We start from the raw sequence: 26794 nt of genomic DNA on the forward strand, positions 1-26794 counted from the left end.
AGAGTAACCTATATATAGGATGTGTTCTTTCTGCCTAAAAGACTAGGAATTCTTCTAGAGGGTCAGAGTTTGGTGAAAGTTTTTTAACATACTTAGTTTAACACCTGAAATCTTCAAAGTAGCTCTCTATACTGGAGAGATTTTGGGTCTACTGTGGATTGTTACAAGGAGTGTGTTGAACTTTGCATACAGATTTCTCGCCCTCTGTATATTCACAAATAACTACCAAGAGGGACACCTGAAAGGGCTTTCTGAATTGTTTGCTACTTTTTAAGGTGTTAGATTTTAATTATGCTCTAACCATGGAACAATGAATGTTCTTCCTCTTCTTTGCCAGGTATAGGACCTGTGCAAGTAAGTACTAAAGCCAAAGAAATAAACTTGAAAGATTTTTATGCAGCTCAAAAAGTATATAGAATCAGAGCCTGGTGCTGTGTCCTTGCAGTTACAAGCTGTAAGGTACCAGGGAACACTGGACACTATTAGCAATAGTGAGGTTTTGGGGATGCTGTCAGAACTTTCAACTTAGTGGCCTTTAAAGGCATCATAATATGTTACAGATGTACCTTTTAAGAGCAGACCACGAGTATAACTGGAGATTTGCTTGTACAGACCTTTCCTTAAGAATTTAAGTAGACACTTCTGCAACTAGAAGTCTCTTCAACTATTCCAGTCCAGGTAGCTTTTATTTTGAATGCTACTTATCAGGTTTGTTTAGTGAGTTGCAAATGTCTCTGTTTTCTTTTGACTTAAGGGAATGAAAGTCTTCCCATTTTACAAGCATACAGGACCAGTGTAGATCAGTGTACTGTGCTTAGACTATTTATGGAAGGAAATACACAATATTCTATTTGGTGTGGGTTTAAGTAACAAATTGTATGTGACCTTACTTGTCATCTGGAATGTGGCGAATGGTCCCTCAATGTCATGTGAGATAATGGGCTTGTTACCCTCCAGAAAAAAAAATGGGAAGCATCCACGCCAGTAACATGCACTTGGTGCAGCAGGATAGTCCGGTGGAAATCTCATATATTGGGAATCTAGAACAGAAATTAGAATAAGCCAAATATAAAATAGCTGTTTTCCATAGCTACATATGGAAATGGAAATAATGTATAAATTTTCTGTATTTCAAGTTGAATAGTGTGTCTCAATTGTGGCCTGCTTCTCTAACTTCCCCTCACCTCTCAGCATAGCTCTTGTCTATATTCTGTGTTCACTAACCACTAAAAGCCTTTCTATGCAGAACTTTGTTGTGCATTTAGATTTAGGGTGCCAGGCTGTACCTGCCGTGGCTGTTCTCCAGCGCACACTGTGCATTCTGGGGCCCCTTGCTGAAGGGATTCTTTACTTGAGTGCCTGCCAGGAGATCAGGGAGCTGGCTGTCTCTGAATTACTCTGAAATATTTTGCTTGCACATGAAGGCATGCTAGAGTTGCACTGAATAAGGCAGTACAAATACAGTCTTGCAGCATGTCTTAATCGCTTAAACATGTAAAGTGTTTTTTAGGTGGTCCTACTCAGTTTGTAGGGAATTATGAACTCCACGGAGAAAATGTAAAACTGATACTTCCAACTCCTTCAGTATTGGCTGTGGGTAAGAAGCCAGAGCACTGCTGCTGTCAGAAGTGAGTATGTCTGGGCCAATTTTCCTCACGAGTGGGGGAAAAAACTTCACACAGTTTAAGGCAAACTCACAGAAACTGTTTCTCTAGTGCATCTTGCAGCTACTATTTGGTGCAGAAGGGCAGGACTAAGAAGCACCAGGGTTGATGGGCTTTATTTTTGTTTGAAAAATGTAAACGATCATTTGGCAGACAGTAGCCAAGTGTGTATGAGATTAACCGAACCACAATCCCTTTATGGGGCCATTTTAATTGTGGTGACTTCTGGCTCACTTTTTTTTTTTTCATACAATGCATAGTTTCTTATGACCTGCAGTTCTCCATTTGAAAACTGATTTGGCTTAAAACAGGGTGGCCATGTAGCTGACTGTGCATATAAAACGATGATGCAACTTCAGATAGTGTGTGTGTATTTGTAATGAAAGAAATACAACTTCATTTTTCATTTAAAAAAAAAGCTTCTGTGATGTATTTTAATAACTTTTTAAGGTGTGAACCTACTTAAAGCTTTGGTAATTCACTGCGTAAGCACTTGTAATTATGCACCCAGGCTATAATATGTCTGTTACAACATTATACAACAAAATAAACTTGCCTGTATACAGTAAATTCTGTTTTCTAAACATGGGATCAAAGTCTGGACAGCTCTGGCTCTTTACATATGGACAGCAAATGTCCTTCCACTTCAGTCCCAAATGGTGCACTTTTCCAGATAATGGCATAAACCAATATTTTTTGGTGGAACAAAGACTTGCTTGTTTTAATCAAATGTGACTTTAATTTCCATGCTCTGATTAGATTTTATTACAAGTAAGCACAAGCAAAGCAGGTTTCCTTTATCTGTAAGGAAGATACAAGCAAGAGCAGATACTACTGTTGCAGGTTTTCGGTTTGGTTTTTTTGGGGTTTTTTTTTTTTTTTTTTGGTTAACTTATAAGAAATGTGTGATATTGAGCTGTAACATTATCTGGCCAAAATTAGATGTTTGTACACTCTTACTTTACCAAGTATATTAAATGAACATGTTACTTTAGAAAAACTATTGTCTGGGGGGAGCTTGGCTTTTCAGGATACCATACCTGAAGTCTGTGTGGTTCTGTGGAAGACAGTGAAGATTTTTGGGCTTTGGTTGGTTTTTTTTCAGTATTCTCTAAGCAGCCATCGCTCAGACAGGAATGAGTTTGCATTTCTAGATCTGCAGATGTAAGGACTACTAATGTTCTTTGTAAAACAGGAGAAAGTTTAATCAAGTGATGTAGGTAGGAGAAAGACCACCCAGAGGAGAGGACTCTGGTCAGAAGGGCATGTATGGAACTGTTTGTGTACAGCATCAGAAGTAGGGTGTCACTGGTAAGGGACATCTAGCTCTTAATACCTTTCAAGAAATTGAAATCTCTTATTCCAGCTTGTCAGTGGGGATTTGGCTTCTTCCTTTACCTCTTTGGAGCTGGGAACAGGGCCTTGTTTTGGATAACAGATGGCTCATGCTGCAGCACCCTTCTACTTACCTACCCAGACAGGTTTGTTCAGGTTCCTGGACTATTTCCTTAGCCTATGTGGCTTCTTCGTGCATGTGACATGTTTGAGGTTTCTTTGGTAAGGCAGTGGTAGAGAAAGGAAGATAAAAATAAGACATGAGGCAGTACAGGGGAAGGACAGCTGGTTGCCTTGAGCTTTACTGCAGTGGCTGAGCTGTGAGCTTGTTGGGAGCTGTAGTAAAGGGCACCTGAAGGAAAGGAAAGGAATGCAAATGCAGCCCTGGGATGCTGACAGGTCATGTGGGGGACTTTGAAGTCATCAGTCTGTAGCATTAAGGCATGCACGCAGGATGCAAAAGCAAACCAAAAGCTTGATTCCAATACCATGTTCTCCCTGGGTAGACAGACCTGAGATACAAAAGTATGAAGCATTGTAAATGGGGATGCTCATCAGTCTGGAATAAGAATGTCTTTTTTGCTTGGTTTTGGTTGCTTTCGGATCAGCTTACATGGCTTTGCTAGGCACCTTGGTGATACGTGGTGCCTTCTATAGAGAAGCTGAGCTATGTATTGAATGAAAGCATAATCGCTGCCTGCTATGTTCAGTGTTAAGGTTCTAATTTTAACTTCACAATAGCCTTCAAATGAGACTGAGTTTTTATAAGCTGCATTTTTAACACTAGGAAGGAGAATAGAATTCACTGTGCCCTACCTTTGAGGATCTGTGGTTCTTTTTTTACTCTCTTAATTTAATTTGAGTGCAGTCACAAGCTGAGAAAGGTATTGATCTAGTTGGTCTCTTGCATGCAATTACTTGTGCATTTGATTTTGTACATATGTAAGTAGCTGGATACAGCTGTGGTGAAGTCTGGTTGTCCCAATTTCCTTTTATCTTTTCCCTTGCTAAACTGCAGAGCAAGACAAAGAAATATCAACAGCGGGAGAATTAAATGTAGCCCATAGACAGTTGTCAAACAGGCAGTGATTGGTTCTCCAGCTAACATCTAGTGTTTGTTTTTTTTCTTTTCAGAGAACTTTGCCAGTTGTTTTGTGATTAAACTCTTCACCTTTGATGTTTAAAGAATTATCTCTCAAGAGGATAATGTTTTCTCGTGTAATAGATTATTGGAGAACACTATCAGATTTTTTTCAGGTGAAGTGTTTCAGTGCTGTAATCCCACTTCAGAGGGGGTGTGTGTCAATTTGACTTGTTTTTTGTTACCAAATAACCTTCTACCATGCAAAAACTGAGCCTCAAAGATATTTTTAATTAATAAAAAGAGCTTATGCAATCATAATTTTCTTTGGTTCACATGCTGCTTCAGTCTATGTTATCCCTTTACAATTGTTGAAATATAAAATAGTCTTACAGCTTGACAATAAACCTCCTAATCCTCCTCTTAGTTTACAAAAGTTACTTTGGAGCTAATAGCAAAGATTGCTTCTCAGTATTTGCATTACATTTTTTAATGGGAAATCCTGCTCAACAGCTCCATTGTTTTCTGTTTTGTCTTGTTCTCACGTAACTTTTTTTTAGGGCAGTTTTCTTCTGGCTGGCTCAACCCTGGTTTCCCTTAAAATGAGATTAACAGGCTGTCGGGAGTTGATTGTGCTTGTTAGTGGCTTATCTTACAGTGGGGATCTATGCATCTACATGAGAGTTTTGTGAAGACAGTTTCCAGAGACCTTGGAAAAGGAGTAAGCCTGTCCTGTGGAGGAGCACCCAGGCTTGGAAATGAGCGGACACTGCTTCTGGGTGTGGTTTTCCTTGAGTTTTTGTAGGGTATTAAACACAGTAGTAGGCCAAACCCTTTTTTTATGTATCTGACATAAACTGCTGTGATAGATGTGAAGCTGCTGAAGTCTCATATGGTAACCTTTGGATACGAAGACTCGCAAAGCAGTCAGACTTGGTGGATGCAGTCAGTAGCTTCTGTGGTATCAGCATCAACTTCCAAGGTTCTCTTACAGTCCCTGTGATTTATGTTCAGTGTTGCAAATGCTTGTCTTGTGTAGATTCTTCTAGAACTTCACTTCTGGAAATGCAGGAGGTGGATGAGAGACAACTATGCCCCTTGATAAAGGGTAGGACAGTGCAATGACCAGGTGTAACCAAACTGGCCAAATCACTGGTCGCTGAGAGAAGCTGGGGAGGTGTCATTCCCTCTGAAGTCCCTCTTCAGGAGCCTACTTCTTAAAGTATTTCTGGGCTCAAGAGATACTATGGAAGTGAAATTTTTCTTTGTTGACTGCATTTATATTGGTCAAGAACTTGTCCTTAAGCTTTTGCCGAAAGCACAGTGCCTTTCAGATACTTCCAGGATACGTGGCTGGCTGTTGGATAGGAGGAGACAAAATAATTGGCTGATTTTTTTTTTTTTTCAGCAGTTGTTTGTTTTTAACCTATTTTAGTACTATTTTGTATCATTTACATACTAGGTAACAATGAATTCTTTCCTAACTGCTAAAAACTGGGCTGGTAACTTTTCTCTAACTTATATTTACTGATGCTGGTAATGGTCTAGCAGAAAATGCAGGAATTTGGAGAACATTACAGCTCTTCTTTTCTTCCTATATTCCACAAATTCTTCTAGTAAGTTTTTCTAGAAATACAGACTAGATTTATACCAAGTGGTGAAAAAACTAATGCCTGTACCTCGAGTTAAGTGAAAGGTTCAGTGGCTTGTACATAAGAAAATATTTTTATTGCACGCTAGTGTAACATGTACAAAAGTACAAATCCATGCAAATTGGGTTTCTTACAACTTTGAGAGGATTGTTAGTGGCAGTACTAACTTCTAGGCTAGGCTTGCCAGTTAACTAATAAACCAGTTTCTTTTCTTGATCTTTTGTCACTTCTATAAGACAGATATTCTTGTGGCTCATTCCTAAAGGTAGTTTCTCAATGTATGTGGCGTGTAGAGAGCATGTTGATACCAGAGGATCTGGTACCAGCAGTGGAAACGTGAAGTATGGCAGTAGTCTCTAAGCATTAGATGAGCACAGTGTAACTTTAACAGCTCAAAGGAATGTAGTGGGAGAAATGTTCACTTGTGTAATAAATATGCATCAAAGCTAGCAAGGGAGTGCATTATCAAGGAAGCCCAGCTATCTCCTTAAACTATTAGGCCATCCTTTGGAGTTGGAATTAAGAAAAAAAGAGTGAAATAACCTCATCAAATCAATTCTAGGGCCAATTTCATAAGCACTTCAAATAAAAAATGTAGATTACACTGCAAATGTACAGACAATTACAAATTTGTGGCTCTAAAGTGCTGTGTTTTCTCCAGACCTTTTTAGCTGCCGTGATCCCACATAATAACAAATTTAATACGTAGTGACTGGGAGATGATGCAGAATGTCTTGCAGTACAGTCACTAACTCGTGTTTTGGAGTAGAAAGAGAGTAAGCACCAAACATGGGGCATTACAGCCCTCATCACAACTGCCCCCCAGACACTGTAGCTGTGATGGGAAAGCGGAAGCTCTCTGTATCCCTTCTGGAGGCTCACGGGTGTCCGTGTGTTTCATAGCAGTGGAACTGATGAGAATCTCAGATTTCACTGCCTGTGCAGGCCAGTGTTTGAAAATTTCCTAATCTGTCTTTAGGAAAACCCCCAAACTGCAGAAACTTAACCTTTTCTCAAAGATCTGTACTCTCTCATGACTGCCACTGTGCTTTTTACAGCGTATTATCAGGTGCCTTACAGAACCAAAGCACAAGGCACTCTTGGCCAGTGGGCAGTAGCTCCAATGTTAAATATTTGCAGCAGTGTGGGGAAGCACAATTACTCTCACCTATCTACAAGTTTTTTGCATTATTTCAGGCTTTCTGGTTCAGACACACACAGCTGCAATTTTGTTTGCTCTGAATATTTATGGCTGCTTCTTATCCATCTCTCCATTCCTACAGCTATTTACCTTTACCCTGTAAGTAGCAGTTGTTCCTTGAATACTAACTGGTGTGCACTTCTTTACAGAAAGGGCCCTCATCTGGGACCGACAGGGTGAAGAAGGGTGGATCCTATATGTGCCATAAGGTAATGTGAAAAGGCCTGTGGTATCTCCATATTGATCTTTCCTCTGAAAGTACTTGACAACAAAATGATCTAACAGATTTTCCTGACAGCCTGGATGCTTGTTAAGGGGTTTCATGCAATTTAAGGAAAGGCAATACCTGATGTTCTTGAGGGCTTCTTTTTTGTTAGCTTGGAGTTAAAACAAACAAGCTGCTTTACTCAGTGTGAGTTTTTTAGATGTAGAACTTAAAATTGATGTATGCTTCTAATACCGTTTTCCTTGTAATACGTGAGTGGTACTTGGAGGAGTACAAAGTATGGATGAGCTTTTTAGTTTTAGAATGGTTCTCATTCCAGAAAGAGTATCAGGTGTTTGCAGAAAGATTGCTGGGAGGTGAATGTTTCAGCTTAGATGATCGCATACTTGAAATTCTTTCTGAAAAGTTCATGACATAGGTCATGTTTTAAACACTGTTCACGCAGTGCTGAAAAAAATGCTTATTGTAAATCTCTCTTTTCATTAAAACCATCCTGTTCTTCCCTTTCAGAGCCTGCAGCTGGCAAATCTTCCTCATAATTAGATTAAATTTTCTACAGAGAGATCCCATTTTCTATACTGATTTTCCTCTTAGGTGAAATCAATGTCAGATGTTAATTAGCGGTTTTGATTAAATTAACACTGGAACAGACTTTTCAGTGATGAATAATGTGACCCATTTTAAAGGTTTGTGAAGATTCTAGTTTGTCCTAGTTATCTTTGTAGGTGATAAAACTAGGCTGTGAATCAAGACAAAAACCTCACTGAATAAGATTAGTACAAGGGCTCTTTGTTAGATGCCTAAAAACTGTGCAGACTCATCCATCTATGCTGTTGCTTTTCTGCCTTTCAGAGCTGACAAAGGCTATAAAATTGCACCTTTTTACAGGTACACTTAGCAGCTACTTTGGTTTTCAAAATAGTTCAGCTTCTAAATCCTGTGGTGTGCTGTTGAGGATTAGGGTAGACCTCTGCAGTGTGAGATAGCACTAGTGTGCACCATTCTTGTTGACAGCCACTCTCTGGCTCTGTGTGGGTATCAAAGAACTGGTGAGGAAGGGTTGTAATGCATGGAGATAAACATCAGTGACCTGCTGCTGCTGCAGGGATGGCTAGTTCACGGGACTGTTCCCCTAATGGCACCGCCAGTTTAAGTTCTCACTGTCCTTGTGATTGGACAAATTGAACTGTTTAGTAGCTGTGCCCAAACTCCTGAAGGATCTGCGTTTCAAGGAGAAAAACTACCCTCTTCTCCCTGCTCTTCTCTGCTCCCCACAACTTGCCCCCCCAAAAAAAAAAGGGAAAAAAAAAATTTGCTTTTTCACTCAGCCATTCCAGAAGTCTGGTTCAGAACCTGACTATATACGGCTGAGCCAGCCTGACTGAAGGCGGTGGGTTTCTTGTCAGAGGCCAGGAGCCTGTAGCAGGAGGATAGGAACAAAAAGGCCAAGCCAGATCTTTTCAAGTAAGAGCAAAATGGGACAGAACTTGGATGGGTTGTACTGGAGCTGAGACATGAATGCACAGTCTGCTTCCCCAGTGCTTTAATAGTGAAATGACCAGTGTGACTGTCCTTCCGTGCCATGGTGGATAACTGCTTCCAGGCAGTCAGTCTAACTTAATGTAGCAAGCTGCTTAAACTAGTTAGTTCTTCAGTGTGGAAGCTGCTGTTCCTAACACCAGATCACTGAGAGTCTGTAGCACTGTGAATAGCACGTGTTTTTCATCTTTTTCGAGTAGTGTAAGTATATTAACATGCACCGAGACATGGCCAAATCCATGCAGCCAAGGAACGTACAAAACTTGTTGTAGACCAGTGTCTATACCCTGCTGTAAAGATGAAAAGGAATATCTGAAATGCAATTGAATGATTTTCAGTGGCTTAATTGTAAACGTAGATGTTTTTATAGCCACCAGCGCAGATTGTATCTTGATTATAAATACCCCTAGAATGCTAGGAATAGCGGGACAGAGCTTCCCTCCAGTTACTCCTTTCTTCATGTCACATCTCATTCAGTGAAATGTTTTTTGACAGGTGCCAGTACCTGTCTATTTCCAGTTACTCCTTAATATACTGATAGATGGATCAAGGCACTGAGATGCTCGCTCTTCCTCTGAGGAGCAGCAGAATGGTCATTTTTAGCTTTTTGCCAGAGAGATATATTAGTAATTGACACTCATGTTATCAGACGCTTTGCCATTCAAACTACTTTTAATATCAGCTGCAACTAGTCTCTGCATAGAGTGAAATTTCCCTTATTTCTAATGCAGTGATTTTCATCTGTATCAGTTCACTGATCTGTCAACGGTATTTGAAATGTTTTGCTCTATTAATCTAATGAACTCTTGCCTAAGGAAGTGCAAGCTCTTAAGTTCACTTTTTCTTCTCTTGCTCTGCAGTCTTACTGCTACAGGTATCGCTGTGCAGCACGTAGTCAAAACACTCCTGACAGCTCTGCCTCAAATCTGGGGTTCCGCTGTGCAGCAGACACCTTGCCAGAACTGCAGTGACCAGGTGGGCTGTTGCACTGAGACATGAGGGGCTGAATTCATCTAGGGAAGAGGAGATCCCTGCAGTGTCACTTGCCGATGACACGGAACAGAGAAATCTGGTGCTTAAACCTCCTGCTGATGGAGAGAAGAAAAAAAAAAAAAAAAGGAATCCAACACTATTCAGTGTTGCTTGAAGAACCTTCACATATTTCTCTTCGAGGGACCAGGCCTGGACTTTTATCCTGACCCAACTTTTTATTGGTGATCTCTGTTGGTTTTAGCAAATGTGCTGGAGTTAACTAGCACAAAACTGAGCAGAAATGCCTATTGTGTTTTAAAGGTTAATTAATAGCCCTTTCAGAAAAGATCTTTATTAAATAATTTATGTATAGTTTTAATTTCTACACTCAAATTCAGTCAACAAGAACTTTACAAACTTCTAGACAGCTTTAGGAGACACTTGAAGCAGTTCAGAATGTCTAGACAGCTTTAAAAGAAAACTGAAGGAGTTAAGAGTGAGGACTGGCAGACACCATCCAACCACACAGGCAGTTAGTGCAGCCCTTCTATTACAGTCCTGTTGCAGTGAAAATCAGGTCCAGAAATGTGCTTTTTCTGGTGAGATACTTGCTCATTTTTAGATAGTGCCTTCTGCAACTGAGGGATGATAATCCTCAGGGTGATGGTGATTAGAAATGTTGTACATACTTGAATAAAATTTCAAGTGTGTATTTACGCTGAAGACTTATTGATGGAAAAAACGCTGGCAATTTCCTTTGAATTTCTTAAGACGTGATCTAGGCTTATTTTAGGGACCTGCAAATTGCAAAAATGGTATCACCAGAAACTGAAGCTAATAAATTATTCCACTAGAATAGAAGATCATTACAGTGAAAAGATGGCACATGCAACTGTGAGCCCCAAGGTCTAATAAGCTAAGTTTTGAAACTGTTCTGCTTAAATAAAAATCATCCCACTTAAAAGGAGAGGAATTTTAGCAAGGAAGAAGGGAAACAGAGATAATGAGAGCTACCTCATTTTGGAGTCTGAATGTATTTCAGGCTGTTCACAAAGTGTTTTGTGCTGTCGCTTGCTCTAGGACACGGTATCTGGTCATGCTTTGGTGCCAAGCAATTGCTTGCTCTAAGAGGAGACTAAACAAGGACTCTCCCACGCAGTAAGTGCTGACTCAGAACGGCTGTCCTCAAACATATCACAGTGCTGTGCCACTGCCCTCTGATCTGCCCACGTGTGAAACGGGCCTTCAGCTCTGCCCTCAGCAGTGCTTTGAGATCTAACAGTGCAACGTGCAGGGGATTGATGAAAACTTTTGCATTGATGCTAGTCCCTCTCGGCATGGTCCTTTCTGTAATAAATTGGGTTTGGGGTTAATACAACCTGGAGCTAATACAAATCCATCACTTGCCAGCTGCTTCTCCACTTAGTGTTTCATGTTGAAGATAGTGGAGGATATCTGGGGAGCCCTTCAACAAACACCAGCCTCCAGTGGCGCATAAAAGTAATTCTAGCAAGCAGGAAAAAAGCTATTCCGGATTGTACCACTTGGCACTCACGTAAGCATGATAAAAACTTCAATATTTTGTGTAGCAAAGACTATCTTACCAGCATTACATGTTTAATTGAAATCTGTGCATGAAATCTCTACATGTATCTTACTAAGAGCAATAAGCAAAGAATCTATTTTAATTTCTGTCTTTCTAAAAGGCGTGCCCTGCCACAAGAAGGAATATATTTTCTAAAAGATTTTGCCTAGAATTGTTTTGGAGTTTTATTCTGGGAAAAAGATCCTTGAAAAAAATACGCATGATTCCATACGTGGAAAAATTCTTACAACTTTATTTAAGCAAACACTTTCATGATACTACATCATCAGGTATGTCAGTCAATACTCATTGTGCTGTGGGTGGAATGGGGAGGAAAGCTGTCTGCTCTTCTGCAGAGATGGAATGTCTCCCATTGATGCTGCTTTTGTTTGGATAATGGTTGCTGTGTTAATTACAAGATCTTTCATTAAAGATTCTTGAATTAATCTGATCAGATTTCAATAGGAAAGTAAATTGCCAAGCTTCCATGAATACTGAAATACTGATAACCATTATTGCCCTTTGAGAGCAGAGAGGAGGGAGGATTACACGGAGCTCAGTCTTTCGAGCTCTGAGCACACAAACTGTGCAGTGGCAGGCAGGGGCTCTGAGCCTGAAGCAAACCTGAAGGAAGCAGAGAACAGACATTCAGCAGGCAGAAACAAGGCTCTGTTTTCTCTTCCAGTTCCTTGCTAGGGCATTTTTTTTCTTTTAGTAGGATTTTGGTCCACAACATGCCCGGGCAGCTGTAGGGCTAAGGCACAGCAAAGTATAATGTACATCCTATATGGAAAAAGGCTGTTAATGGCCATGCTGCTTTAGAACGCAATGACAATGCATCATTTCATAGTCTTGCAAGGCCTTTAATGTGGCTGGCTGTTTTCAACAGTACATCATTCTCTCCTTGTTCTGTGCTGTGGAGGTTTGTGCTTATCAGATAACTGATGCTCGGTTTACTTGCTAGAAATGGCATCAGCTGGCTTGGACTGGTGGGGTAGGATTGCACTGAGACAGAAGGCATGGCTGTGTTCTCTGGTTTAAGGCTGGTGATGCAAGGACTAGATATCGCTAATGGTGTTTGGGGTTTTGTGTTTTGGAGGTTTTTTGTTGTGTTTTTTTTTTTAAATCTACACTTCCTTAACTACTCAAAATCATGCCAGGTATGTATTCATAACAGGAAGCTAACAAACTGTGCCGTCATCTTGAAAATGAGGAATGCAGATGGTATAAAACTAGTCTTGGAACTTTTTCCAGGAGGGAAAGAGGAAATACATTGGATCATCTGCTCCCAGCCCTCCAGTCCTGTGGGCTGAAAGTGGCTGGGTGGCTGTCAGAGTGCCCGCTGCGGGAAGAAAACCAGGTAAGCTTCTAAATAGGCCAAGCAACCTTGCAACCCAAGCTGTGTCTAGTGCAGCATGCAGCCCGAGTTACAGGATACGGAGAACTTCTCTTATGTAGAAGCTGGCACCCTTAATCAGGCAAGGAATGAATTTAATGGCTGCTCAGCTTATAAAGTACTCTTGACAAGCAGCTGAAATGCTTTGGGAGCTTTCTGTACTGACAGCAGTGACAATGATTAACCCTAAGAAAAATCACATGGTAATATCATCCTAAATTAAAACCACTGCCAGATGTAAATATGAACAGCAGTTTTCTGTAACAGAAGAATGAAGGCATACATTAAGCAGGGAGAAGCTAACACCAAGTCTTACCAAGGAAGTATAGGTAAAAACAAAGTCAGATTTTGTTTAGCAAACAGCAAATTAATAACAGCAAAATGTTCTTTATCTCCTTTGTCAGTATCAGATTGATCTTTCAGGTTCAAAACAAAACTGTTTTTTATTTAAAAATAAAGTTACCAATGGCCTGCAGCACAGCTGATCCCCCCGAGATGTGCTACTTTGTGTGTGTATGTTATGGCAAAGGTTATGAACACAGGTAAAGATCAAACTGTACAGAGCAAATAACCTAGAGGTTTGTGCCCGTGATGGCATGCTGTGGCACAACTGTAAAAAGCAGCACTGCAGTTTATCTGTCTTGTATATCAAAGCTGGGGGAAATTCAAAACAAGCCCAATTGAAGCTTCCTTAATTTGATCTTTTCTAGAAAGGAAGTAACGTGTGAATGTGCTCCATCCATCAAGCTCTCGTGTGTATCCCTGGTGTAAGGAGACAAAGCAGTGTACGTGTTAGACCTGTGTAAGAACGATGAAAAGATGCAATGACCTTCTTTCTTTGTTGGGAAAGAACAGGCCTCGCTTAATACTGTCTGGCTGCATAGGAATAGCAAAACCAAATTGGTTAGTAGCTGAAAGGAACGCTCACATATCTGCTAGCCATTCAACAACGCAAAAAGCCAAATTTGTTGTTTGTTGTTCAGATGTCCGTTTCTATTTCCTACTTCAATCCATTTCAGAAGTCAGAATAACAGCATCATACTGCTTTAGACCACAGAGTCTGAATTGGCTTCCTGAGTGTATAATAATAGTGCTGGAAAGTAACATGGATGTGCTGCTTGCTGTTATTGCAGAGATCTTATTAGATGAGCCTCGAGATAGACATGATTTAAAAAGATGGGATGATTATACTTCTCGGAGCCTGTATTCCTGTGCTGTTTATATAAAAGCTAAATGGTAATGTAATTGAACTAGTCACTTAAAACCCGATTTTGACATGCAGCTAGATGTGACTGGAGACAGAAAACAGTGGGGGACAAAGCATTCAAGCAAATTTTTCTGGGCAAGCTTTTTATATAAATAATGTTTTGTGGAACAAAAAATTGTACAGCAAGTAATTTTTTAAAAAAATGGGATTTAAGAAACCTAATGCCTTTCTTGCAAATGTCAGGATTCCTTGAGTCTCCCTCTTGTGTAATTTTCAGTGATGTTTCTCCTTGCTATCGCACGTCCTTTCTGTGTACAAATGTTAAAGTTGTTTCTTTCTGAGAGGTACAAATTGAGAGAGCTGCTTTAACATGCTGTCAGAAGAAAACAAGAAAAAAAAAACAGGCCTGGCTTAGTAACTGATTTTGGAACACCTTGAAGCTCCAGTACTCTCTCATACCATCCACCTTGAAAACAGCCTCTAGGATGTTGCATGAAGTTATTTTCAAAATCTTGTCTTTTTGCTGTTATTCAAAACCACATCTGCTTCCTTGGTGGAATACAGAGTTTTATTTAACTGCAATTTAACTGCTAGAGAAAATCATATGGGTTAGGTATGCATGAGGACTGAAAAGCTATGGAGAACTCCCTGAAGAAGTGTCTAGTGTGGAAAAAAGGGAGCCATCCCAAGGTAAGAAGGAAGCACATATGCGGGAACCACAGTAGCAAGGTTTTCTCAATCTCTTATCTTCCTGTAAAGATTTCTCTTCCCTGTTAGTCATTGGTAAATTATGGCATCTTCCAGAATAATCGTATGAAAGTTCCTGTCCAGCAGAAATATCAGTAGCTGCAAAAAGTGCCAGTTTAGGCACCATTGAGTCAACTCGAACTGGCACCATGAACAAATTTGGTTCACAAGAATGATTCAGGAATCTGCCTACGTTACCAATGTACGTAGGGTCAACAAATGTCTCCATTATCTGACCGTTATGGAGGTGCTCCCTCACCACTATAATATAGTTTGAATCCTTTGATGTCTGGGCCTGAATTCTTCTACGTGCCTCGTTGAAGCCTAAAACTTCACCAGCATATTCACAAACAAATCTTCCTTTAGCTATGAATTCCAGAGTGCGAAGACCCCACCCTTTCTTCTCAGTCTTGAATACCTCAAGTCTGAATTGCAAACCCCTCTGAACAACCCTGTTCTGGCAGGATTCACTGCACTGGCACATAGTGTTGCACTCAAAAACAGGCCTGGTGTACTCCTCTTTGTCTGTAGGCCTGAGGCACAAACTGTTGTAACTTTCACCGTGGGAAAGACACGAGCACACATGAACCACGCAGGAGCTGGTACGACAGAAACATCCTCGAAAGGTGATTTCAGTGGGGTCAATCTCTCCATCTGCTCCAGCCACGCTGTCTGGGCTATACTGCAAAGAGAACAAGAGTCAAATCCTTGTCACATTCGATGCTTCTTTCCAGAGGCTATCACCTTTTTACGAAGTTTGTGTTTGGCAAAGACTGGTCTCTGAACTGAACTGAAACCATGAACGCTTCATTTACCTATAAACTTCTAACTACAAGCCTAACTTTTCTAAAATGTTTTAAAGAATGCAAATTTGATATTCCACATAGATTGAGAAAGAAACAATAGTCTGTTAGTGACTGAATTTCTCACAATAGTCTAATAGCCAGAAAAAAAAAATCTTAGCAGGAAAAACACATCAGCTAATTTGATCTGGTTTACCAGATACAATTTTTATTTATAGAAATAGCATGGTATCTTTAATTCCCTCTCCCCCTTCAACATCCTCAATAAGCTACTTAGCTATTATAAGTCACAGACTTTCAAATGCCTGCTTTTGTTAAAAAGGAAGATACTTGAAATTTATCTTTTCAAAATGTTGCATTCAAACTTGCTCCTGCCAATTCTGTTAGAAGGTGATGTCGGCGATGCATTGGCACATCTCTACACGTTCACCAAAAGCTAACTGTTCTGCTGTCGGGGTACAACGTGAGCTGGTATTTGCTTCACCCTAAATTCTGTCGGTGGGAACAGATGTGGTGCACTTCAAGCAACCCCAGCTGACAATCAGGCTCTCAAAATGAAACGATGCCCCCAGCAGGTTAATGGTTATAGAACCACGGACTGCTCCAAAATAAAAGGGGAGAGAAACTGCTACATTTGAAAATCAAAACATAAAGACAGCTACCTGTATATTTCAACTTCCTTCTCAGCATTCGGCTTGCAAAGCTTTACTTAGAAGCCTGGAGTGTGCGGTATTAGTAAACGTTACATTTTACAGTAGCTTATGCCTGGTAGCTTCGGGTGCTGTGAAACACACCGGTTCATTCAGCGGCTTCTGTTCTCGTGAATGTCACCTTCCGCAGTTGCTTGGCTTTACCCAAACCCAACAGCCCCTTATCTGTTCCCCGCTCACTGACTACAAGCTTTCCTATTTCTGTAAGACAGCAGCACCCCATGCAGTTTAGGAAGATGAGGGTTTATTCGGATTGCATCTTTTATTCCCATTCCCTCCCCCCAACCCCCGGCTTACTGGAAGCGTTTCCGAGCTGTTTTCCAAAGACACTAAGGCAAGCACACCCCTCGGCGTGAGGCGTCCGGCGCTGACCCGAGGCACACGGGCGGCAGCCGGGCCGTGACACCGGCCCGAGGCACACGGGCGGCAGCCGGGCCGTGCCGGGCGCTGGGCAGCACCTACAGCCGCCCCGTGTCCCTCGGTTACAGCTGTCGGGGCGGGCCCGCAGGGGTCGCGCTGTTCCTCAGGGGCGGCGGCTTCACCGCGCCGCTAAAATACCCCAAACGCGCCGTACCGGGGGCAAACCGGCCCGTATGTGTGCGAGGGGCGCGCACGGCAGGACCCCGGCGCGGCGGGGCTGGCCGCCTGCTGAGCCCCCGAGGGACGCGCCGGGCAACGGCTTCCTCAGGCGCCCGGGCCGCGCTACCCGCCGCTTACCCGCCCCCCGCCCCGGCCGGCCCCCGCCCCTACCTGAAAAGCCGGCGGGGCCTCCCCGGGCGGCGCCACGGCCACAGCCAGGACCTCCCGCCCGCCGCTGAGGTCCGCCATGCGCGCGCCCGCCCGCTGCCCCCGCGCCCTCCGCGCAGCCGCTCGCGCTGCGGTGCGCAGGCGCCCTGGCTGCTCCGCGGCGGAGCGCGGGACCGGGCGCTGCCCGGCGCCGGGGGAGCCGCCATCTTGTGGCGCCGCTGGGCCGGGCGAGGCGCGGCGGGGCTGCGCGCCCCGGGGGCTCCGTGCTGCCGTACGGCCTCGCTGTGGGGCTGCCCGCGGCCCGGCGGGCCCTGTGCCTGCAGCCGGGGGGCTCCCGCCGCTGGGCCCCGCCGCAGCCCCGTGCGGTGGGTGTGGAAGTGCTCAAAACAACAAGAGTGATTTCACAAGTTAATTAAATGCTACACAGTTATTCTTCATGGTGCTGTAAATCTTTGCCTGTTTAGAAGGTGTTTGAGTTTTAGGGGGATTTTTGGCTGGCTAGGTGTTGGGGTTTTTTTAATTCTTCCTGGCTCATTTACACTTTTAATTAGACTTGTATGGTTTTTTTCGTTTAAGTTAGTGTATTTTTTAATGCTGGTGGGAACTTGCACGTTCTGATCTCATGAGGCCTAGAAATGCTGCCAGCTGGAGCGGGGCCGCAGGCAGTGGCCCCCCTGCCAGGGCTGCGCGAGGGTCCCTCGGGTTTGTGCCCAGAGGTAGGGCCCTGGTCAGCCCCTCAGCCCCTTTGTCAGGACGTGTTATTAGCTTTCTGGATGAAGGGGAGTACAGACCCATGGAACCAGGCTCTGGATGGATCTGGGAGGTGCCAGTGCTATGTCTGTTCTCCTAAAGCGCTCGTGACAGTGGTTTCTGTGCAGCACGGTGCCGAGCAGCCACAGTCGGTGTCACATCCTTTGTCTGCACCGCAGGCTGAGCTGTGACTGGGGAAGACGAGCCGGACTTGTGTTCTTCAGGTGCTGGTGGTTTGCTCCTTGGGTCAGTTGTTTTGGAGCTGAAGGCTGAGGAAACTCTTACTATGTTTTCACCTTTTTTTCCCCTTTGTGGGATCCAGGTGCTTTCTTTTTAAAATCAATTATCACATCCAGAAATTGGCTCCTCAGACTTAAGAGGCAGAAATTCCTGGAGCATGCTCTGTGCCCCTCCAACAGGGTGTTAGTTGTGTGCCGCTTTCTCTGCGGTGGTTACTTATGTGACTCAATTCCGATTCTTCTTTCTGCAATATCCAGGCAATGGGAAGAGCCTTCACCTGCTGTGTCTCCTTCCTCCTGCCTGGAAGAGGAGCTGAGCAGCGCCAGGAGAGGTGCAGGTGAGACTGGATGGTGAAGTCTGTGTTTGTGTGTTGGGTAGTTAATGGGGCTAGCAGAACTGACAGGAAGAGAATGAACGGGGTTGTTCAGGATTGCACTTAGCCTGTAAGAGAAGGGAAGATATAGAAGATGAACTTGTGGAGATCAGTGCGTCCTAGTATCTGGCCGGTATAATTTTGGGGAAGGCTTTGGTCAGTTTAAACCTTGGATCAGTGTATGCTGCTGTGAATGTAAAGGAAATGTACCGGTAGTGCCAGCGCTTCATAGCTGAATGTAATGAAAATGGTGGAAAGCTTTACATACAGCCTACTAGTCTCAGTTTGTCCACCCAGGCAGCCGTACAGCTGTTTCCCGCAGATGCCTGTAAGCCCTGCCTTCTTGGGGTTGATGCTTTCATCCTGTGAGCATTTGTCATTGTGGAGAAAGTGGTAGATCAGTTTTATGAGATAGATGCTGGAACTTTGAGTGATTGCAGGTATTAAAATACACTTAGGTTTTGTAGTTTAGGGCACTATGTTATTACCAAATTGACCTTTAGATCAAGACACACATAATTTGGCTGCTAATCCTTAGTGCCAGATGGAATTCTTCTCCATTTTTAAATGACAGAAGTAATGAGTCATTACTCTGTAGTAAAAGAAACAGATTGCTTACATTTACAGGAGATGGGGTTTTGGAAATCTGCAAAAGGTCATGGAAAATCCACTGTTTTCCTCCTCCTCCTTCTCCCACCCAGTGCTTCTATTGTATTGAACTGTGAATGGGTTGAACTGTTGAAATGCCCAGGTTGGGTGAAAAATTGATGAAAGCTCACTTTTATTTGTTATGTAAAATTTTTGTTGAAAGCAAGCTTAAAATGGAGCTGAAAGAGTGAACTGTATGTGAACTTTGTGATGCTGAACCAAGACACCTGGTGCAGCTGTGAATTTCTTTTGCAGCACACGATGCTCTCTCTAGGATGAGACTACATGAATAACTTCTCTTTGATGCGTTGCACGCATTTAGCTGTTGGTTTTTCTCCCTATGTAGGTAATGTTTTCTGCTCATTAATAATTTGTGACTGTTCTCTGCAGTTTCTCAGATTTCATAATATCCATCTGATAATTGGAATTTGGTAGGTTAACTGGGCCTGGAACTGTGAGTTCATTTGAGAGCTGTCTTCATGTCACTTCAGACTTTTCATGGCTGATGATTTTCATGTTGAAACTCAAGGGGGTGTGTGAATCTGTGACTTACCAGGCTGCAAGTAAGGGAGCAGTGCTCAGAAAACTAGGCACAGTCCTAGTCTAGAAGAAATAAATATGAAGCTTCATGTCTTTTCCAGTAGGCAGAAGCCCCTGGAATCAAGGAAGCTTTTTCTAAGAGGTTTCTTTCTAATTTCAGTGTGGTGGAAGCTAAGCAATCTCAAGTGATTAATACATATTACAATGATTTCATGTATGCATAGTGTCATCATCAGTACTGTTGGTTGGGAGGGAATTCTGGTTATCTGGTGCAACCCTTTCTTCAACTGGGAGTGTTGCCAATACTTGATCAGGCCATCTGTGGCTTTCATGAGCTGACTTCTGGAAAACTCTCAAGGCCTGAGATTTCACATCCTCTCTGGGTACCAGTTTCTGGGCTGTACCAGCCTCCCAGTGAGAGTTTTTTCAGAATGTCAAACCTGAACTTCCCTAGCTTCAGTTTTTTGCCTTTATGCCTTATTTATCACTACTGAGAGGAGTTTTACTCTGCTATCTTTGTAACTACTCCTCATAGCATTCTTTTAGATTATCTCATAGTGTCCTCCTTGCAGAAACAAGCAAGAATTATCTCCCTCAAGCTTTTCTTACTGGTCATATGGTTAGTCTTCTGACCATCTTGGTAGCCCTTTGCTGGGTCATCTCCAATTTTTCTACATATCTTTTGAGCTGGAGGGCCTACAACTGGCCACAGCTTGCCTTGCTACCTCATCGTGCCAAACAGAGAGCATTAGTAGCTTCCCTGGATCTGTGTTCCTCCTCATGTAGCCTGGCTCGAGGTTTGCGTAACTTACAAAGAGAGTGCACTTTGGGCTTACTTGCAGCTTGGCTTCCACTGTAAGCCCTGGGGTAGTTCTCCGTGGGATTGCTGCTCCATCAGTTCCCCACCGGGCACTGCTGTATGGGGATACTCAGCCCCAGGAACACTCTTGTACTGGTCTGGACTGTTGGAGTATTTTCTGTCTCGAGCTTGCCTTAAGTTACACTGGCAAGTTACTAAGGCCATGCAAGGTGGCTGCTTTGAGTCCTAATTTCACAGCGACAAACAACAAAGTTGTTTGCTGCCTGCACCAGAAAGATGCGATCAAAAGAAGGCTTTTTGCTAAGAGCGTGTTTGAAGGCTCTCTTCAGCTTACTAGCTCCCTACGGAACTGATCTCTGGAAGAACTGGGTATTCCTTTTAAGTATTTTATTTTACATTGCACATAGTTTCTATCTGACTTTGTTCTGAATGGGCTGCTGGGATAGTTCTCAGATATTTAAACTTGCTATTTTCCTTTAAAAGGAAGTATGTCTCCCAGGCAATATATTGGAGATGTTTCCTACGGGAAACCTGAAGTGCTTCTTAAATCATGGCATTGAGTGCAGAGAGTTTGTTAGCTGCCAGTCTGAGAGTTTGTTAGCTGCTTTATCCATGCTCTCTTTAGGTTGTGTCTTCTTCCTTCTGGTTAATCTTAGATATTTTTATATTTTATTTTTTTTTAATTCCCTTGCTTACAGACTGTTTGTGCTGCTGTTCTCATGTCAGGTTTAAATTTTCCTTTGATTTGACCTTCATTGCTGGATAATCATCCCCATAAGGTTAGTGGGCACGTACTCGCTATTCTTCTGCCAGTCTATTGTGTGTCTATTAGAATATTGATTTGCAGAGAGTGAAGTATAAAAAATCAATATTCTATTAAGTGGAGTAGAGTGACAATGTTCTAAGGCTTATTCAGGTTCGAAGACTAGCGTCTAGACACTACGGTGTTAGGGTTTTTCCCCGTGTGGTCTTGGCTAGGCAGATGAGGTGAAATATACGTATCCTGTTAGGGTTTTGTTTTGTGTGTGTTCATGGCTGGAACACTGGTGACAAACAACCAGATTTTAAAAAGTGTTGGAAGTGCAGAAAGATACATGGATTTATTATGATGTTTGTAGTTTATTGTTTATTAGTAGTAAAACAGTTGAAAATAAATGCTCTACAATGTATTTAGGCAGGGTATATAGACATGAGCTATCTGATATTGCATACCAGCATCTGCTCTTAAGTGCTTGGAGAACTGTGAGAAGACCAGGTGTAAAAAATTTTTTGTTTGTTATTTTTTGTCAGTGTGGATGCCTATGACATATAGATGATGAATGCAGCTCCCCTGCCTGCCCCCCTGTTCTCTGCACAGTAGTCTGCCATTTGAAGATGGGGAGTGAAAACATAGGTATTTTTCTATTTCCTACTTTTGACCTATTCTCAGATCAGTCCACGGTTATTTTAAGGTATGCTACTTGTATTCAGTACTATTCATAAACATCTGGCTGACCACAGGTATGACTCACCTCCATACACTGGATTACTCTTACTGTCTTTTAAAAAAAATAATAAATACTTTAATAGTGTCCACTAATTGCTTAGCTAGGAAACAAGGTTTTGTCTATTTACAGCTCATTTCATTTATGCTTTATCGCTCGTGAAGTACATTGAAGTACTTTATGGGCTGAGAATGTGAAATGGTGAGAGGCTGCAGTCTTTGCAGCAGGTCTGCTGTGGTGTTGTGCAGTGGAGTTTGGTTGGCATGCTGCCTGCTTTTTGCAAGGCCGAGCTCATTATCTGTGAGTCACACCTGGCCCTCACTAGGTTTGGAAGCAGGACTTCTGAGGGTCATTCTTGTGCCTGGGGCTCCTGCCTGGTGGAACTGTCTCCTGCTGTGTGCTAATGAGCTGGCTAAATCTTCCATAAGTAAGTGGATGCTGGAATGAAATATCTGTTAATCATGTTTGTAAATCCAAAGAAGTAGAAGTTGAAGTATGCCCTAGTTCTGCAGAGAAGACTGACCTTGGAAAATGCTGTGTTTGAATAACATGGTTTATCGAAATATCTCAAAGTGCTTTGCAGAGACAGATGAACTTTGTTTCCTTTCTTTTACAGATAAGAAAACTGACGCAGAAACACATGAAATGAGTTAACCAGTGGTTGAGCTATTGTTCTTGGTTGTCACATGACTCTGCATTTCATCTCTCCTCCTATGCTGCTCTTGTAGCATTGACTAAGTAATATGAACCATAAATCTTGCCAATACACAAACACTCCCAAAGTCTTGACTTTCATATGAGTAAGAAGGTTACATAACATTTTGTCACATCCTTAGATGTAAGCAAAACAAGTTTGGAACAATGGGAACAATTCAAATCTCGTCATGCAAATTGTTTCCTGATTAGTAGCAATGTATTTCAGTGAATGTTAGTCTCACAATGTATTTCAGTTAAATAAATTCACATCTATAAAGTATTTTGGCCTGACAGCAGTGGGTGAGCCACTTGGAAAGACTAGATGGACCACCCATCTACTGACTAAAATTGTAATAATGTTTTGCAGGCAATCTGTCCTGACTGTAGTATTCTACTTCTGCTATTAGAAAATATATAGCAGCATTCCAATTAAATAGATTTCTGTGTAACAATATTACTTCAAAAGAAACTCATTACTAAGTTGGAAATAGAAGTGCCTCGCGGACTGTAGGAATTTCTTCCCTTTGAAGTGCACATCAAATTTCTTTGGTGCTCCTCAGCTGCTTTGTATGAGAGAACTTCATTTGACATCAGTGACCTCTGGCAAGCCCTGTGTAGGTAGGGAAAATGTATTTGCACACCACTTGGGTCTTCTATGGACTACATATGTAATGGGTGGTTTCAAGGGATTGAAGCCAGTGTTTCAAATTGATGTATTAGTATTACAGTGTGCTTGGCAAACTTCTGCTGCAAAATTTGTTCCGTAGGTTCACTTAACATGCTGCTGCTTTTCAGCAGTTTGCCAGATACAAAGCATGTTCTAGTGCTTGCAGGAAATGAGTAAATGAGGCTGAGAGAGTAGTATCTGCGTAGATCTGATGGCTGCCTTTCACCAAAACGGTGGTTGTGCAGTTCATTTGACCCTTGCCTATACAGAAGGATTTAGTTTATGGTTAGTGTAGCTTTTCCATTTTTATTAGGCTGTGTCTGGTGTCTTCAGTGCCAGATAGATTTGACTGCAGTGGTTAGTCTGAGTTACTGTTAGCACTTGCTGCGTGAATTCCTGGTCATTCAGGTGGGTGTGTCATGATCATGTATGTCTGTGACCCCCACGTGTTGTGGAACACATAGCTGAAGCCAGACTGAGGTGAAGCTTCAGTTTCTTCTTACAGCTGACAGTGACAATGGCACCTTGTCACTGTGGGGAGCTTGCAGGAAGCTCACTGGTGTGGTGCGTCGCGAAGGTGGTTGTGACTGATGTGCTTGTGGTTATCAAGGTACACATCTGGTGCCAGGGTAGGGCTTGCTGCTGCTCAGAGTTACTGGTAGCTTTGTATAGCTGGGTTTTGAGGGCTATCTGAAGTTTATTTTGGGGATACATGTTTTCTTAGCCTTTACATTGCATGTTTATGTATAGAAAGCTATACTGACTTTTTGTGCTTGGAGGTGTGGCTGGTCATTGCAGAGGTTCATACTACACACTGTGAGGAAAGGTTCACAGTGCTGGGATCTTCAAGTTTCTTTTGTTTCCCTTATTATTATGGGGATTCCCCAGACCCAATCTTGTTTTTCTTTGAGACACAGCTTCTTTCTCATCCCTGCTTAAGATAATTAGGTCATAGAAGATGACTGTCTAACTGTTGCCTAAAATTTCAATGGAGAATTTCACTTGGGAGACTGAAAGAAGATGTCTTTTTTTAGTCCTATGGTAAGGCTAGAGACTTCTGAAGGATTGCCATGTGCTGTCTCCTCAGTCTTCCTCAGTATTTACCAGAGAAGGGAAAGCATCTAACTAAGGCTGGAGAAGCAGAGGTTCACATACTTAAAGATGACCCTGAACAACAGTCAAATATGTTTTCCAAAATACTGTTTTCCTGAGATATATGGGTAGGAAAGCATTTTGGTCCTCCTGATCACAGGCGTGTACTTCTTGAATTTGTAGTTATAAATACAAAATTAGAGTATTGTTTACCATTTATATAACTTTAATCTGTATTTAATAAATAATGAGCACTTCCGAAAGTATTTAATGAAATTTAAAAAAGGTTTTGGTGAAGTACTAGGACTTTATTTGGAAACTACTTCTGTGGGACTTTGGGAGTCTTATTTTCATGCTATTCTGCCAAACCCGTGATTGCTTTTTTCTCTGCTTAACATTTTGTTGAAGGTCATAACATTGTTATTAACCAGTATGTTTGTAAATTATCACAGATGTAGTACTCAAACATAACATACTTAGGGTTAGTTAATTTGTGTATGAGTATTTTATAGAGCTGCTTTTATTTAAAAGTCAGATTGTTTACAATATGGTTGATTTCATGCTCATGTAATTTCACATGTATTTTGTGAAACATTTAATGTATGTGTTTTGAAAACTGTTGTTGGAATTGCACTTTGGTAGTTGAACTCTTGTGCTTGTATAATTTTTGGATGAACCTTTAAGAAAAGTGAAAATAATTAACTGTCAGTATGAAAAAATAGCTCTTCTAGGAGTTCTGAAAATAGGCGCTTTGGCTTTTTTATTTATCCTTCTCATTTGGCAGTCATTTGGGAGATTGTGTCCTCAAGGATTACTTTGGTTTAGGTATTTCTCTTAAGCTAAGAAAAATAGTATAGTTTCCATGGGATCAGGTTTTGTTTTCCACCCCCATTTAACTTAGAAATGTTTCTTTACATAATTGAGAGTTTCTGGAAAAGCATGTTCCACTGTACTACTGTTCCCTGGTGCAGGGAGTCCCTTTGGATAATGGGGATTTGTTGTGGACTGAAAGTCAGGAGCTGGGGTTGCTTGACATTTCGCAGCCATGGGCTGGGATACATGAGTGGTGCTGCTGGACGTAACAGAAATGCCATTATTTAGGGTAGGAACACATACCAAGTGTGTACCTCGGTGTTCTGGTGGGTACCTACCTTTGTATATGAACACGTCCTTGGTGTGTCTATATAGACATTTAAGACAGTGTTTTCATCTTTGCCTAAAATCCTAGCATAATTTGTTCCAAAGGACTATATTGATTGAAGCAATCTTCTCAGAATTGAGCATCTAGATGGCTTTGTTTTTTTCCAGGTCTGCTTCAGGCTATTGAGTAAAGATCCAGATGGTGGATGAGATTGTATGCTTGCTTTCCCTTCTTCTCCCTTCCCTCAGAATCACTGTCATTTCTGGAAACCCTTGTGACACTTTTTTTGGCTTCATTTTTAAAATAAATTATTAGGTTCTTGCTCTTGATTTCTTATTGCTAGTGCGGCCTGGTGTGTGTGAATACTCTTGTTGGAGTGGTTCTTTTCAGTGTTTTACTGTCAACTCTGTTGTATATTGTACTGATTAAAGGTGTCTTCAGGCATACGTGCTGTGCATCAGCTGTATTTCCAGTCAGTGTGAGCCCGAAATCGATGTAGGTGTAGAGGGAAATGTACAGTTCCATCTTGGCAAACACTGTAGGGATCTCCCAGGCTGTAAAAGATGAGCATGCAAAGGCTGTTGCACTGAATGTGAAATGAACTCGGTGCACTCTGAGACTGTAGTGTTAATCTGGTTTCATCTTGCTGGTTAATCTCTCCCAAAAATTGTTGGAATGCAAGTCATCTGAAAATGCACATGAGCTAAGGCTGATGGAAAACTATGGTGCTTGGAGAGTAAAGTAGAAGATTGAGTCAGGAATAATCATTTTTATCTTCAGCGAATGTTGGGTCAGGCATGATGGATTGCGGAACAAGTCCTTCCAGTTCTTGTCACACGTAGCATCTTGGTCTACAGCCTTTCCTTTATTAAATGATTTGACAGTAATAAAAATGGGTCGTATTTTTTCTTTTTTCCCCAAGCAATATTTGCTTAATATATTACAAAGTTATCAACCCATGATTCTGTACTATTTATGCTTTCAAAAAGATTGTGTTTTGCATTTTTTTTGTATTTGCATTGTTGAGAAAGATGTGTCGTAAGAGAATAAAGAAGTCCCTTATCTTATCTTGCTGTTCCATAACCATACTCTGGTTTAAATGAAATCCATAATTTTTCCTTGTTGGTATGACAACAGAAAACATGAAGGTGAAGTTAGAGTAAGAATATAGATGAATGTTAACTGTATGTGCTGTAGCAGTTAAATAAATCACTTAATGATTATAGAATAATAATTCAGAATGGCATGCACTCAAACAGAATGCTTTTAAGAGGGGAGGAGTAGTATAAAGAATTATGCGCATTTAATGTAGTATTTCACTGTGATAGTAAATCAATTCCCCTTGTCAAATTATACAAACAAATTTATGAGTATGTGCATATCTAGTGTAATTAATAAGCCATCTTATGTAGAACTAAGGTATCTAGTTTTGCCTGTAACCTTTAGATATAATTTATCTCAAAGGCATAATGCTTAAA

At 41.7% G+C, this 26794-nt stretch overlaps 2 protein-coding genes and 1 long non-coding RNA gene across 3 annotated transcripts in view; 2 read left to right on the forward strand and 1 right to left on the reverse strand.

Moving 5' to 3' along the window:
- Window positions 1–11706, forward strand: part of SUMF1 (sulfatase modifying factor 1) — a 39075-nt gene extending 27369 nt beyond the window's left edge. Inside the window, 2 exon segments of the mRNA XM_040592312.1 lie at window positions 7083–7142; window positions 9559–11706. Coding sequence (XP_040448246.1) covers window positions 7083–7142; window positions 9559–9669 — 171 coding nt within the window. The 3' untranslated portion in view covers window positions 9670–11706.
- LOC121087373 (histone-lysine N-methyltransferase SETMAR) lies at window positions 11491–17001 on the reverse strand. The gene is made up of 2 exons (XM_040592313.1): window positions 16869–17001; window positions 11491–15287 (listed from the first exon to the last, which is right to left on the reverse strand). Exons 1-2 carry the CDS (start codon window positions 16944–16946, stop codon window positions 14493–14495), a joined length of 873 nt encoding a protein of 290 aa, XP_040448247.1. The 5' UTR covers window positions 16947–17001; the 3' UTR covers window positions 11491–14492.
- Window positions 17002–20931: 3930 nt separating this feature from the next.
- On the forward strand, window positions 20932–22722 carry LOC121087376. Its single transcript, XR_005827587.1, has 3 exons — window positions 20932–21015; window positions 21527–21629; window positions 22337–22722. It is a non-coding gene; the product is annotated as an uncharacterized LOC121087376 (long non-coding RNA).
- Window positions 22723–26794: the final 4072 nt, after the last annotated feature.

Source organism: Falco naumanni, chromosome 4 (genome assembly GCF_017639655.2).
Source record: "Falco naumanni isolate bFalNau1 chromosome 4, bFalNau1.pat, whole genome shotgun sequence".
NCBI lineage: Eukaryota > Metazoa > Chordata > Aves > Falconiformes > Falconidae > Falco > Falco naumanni.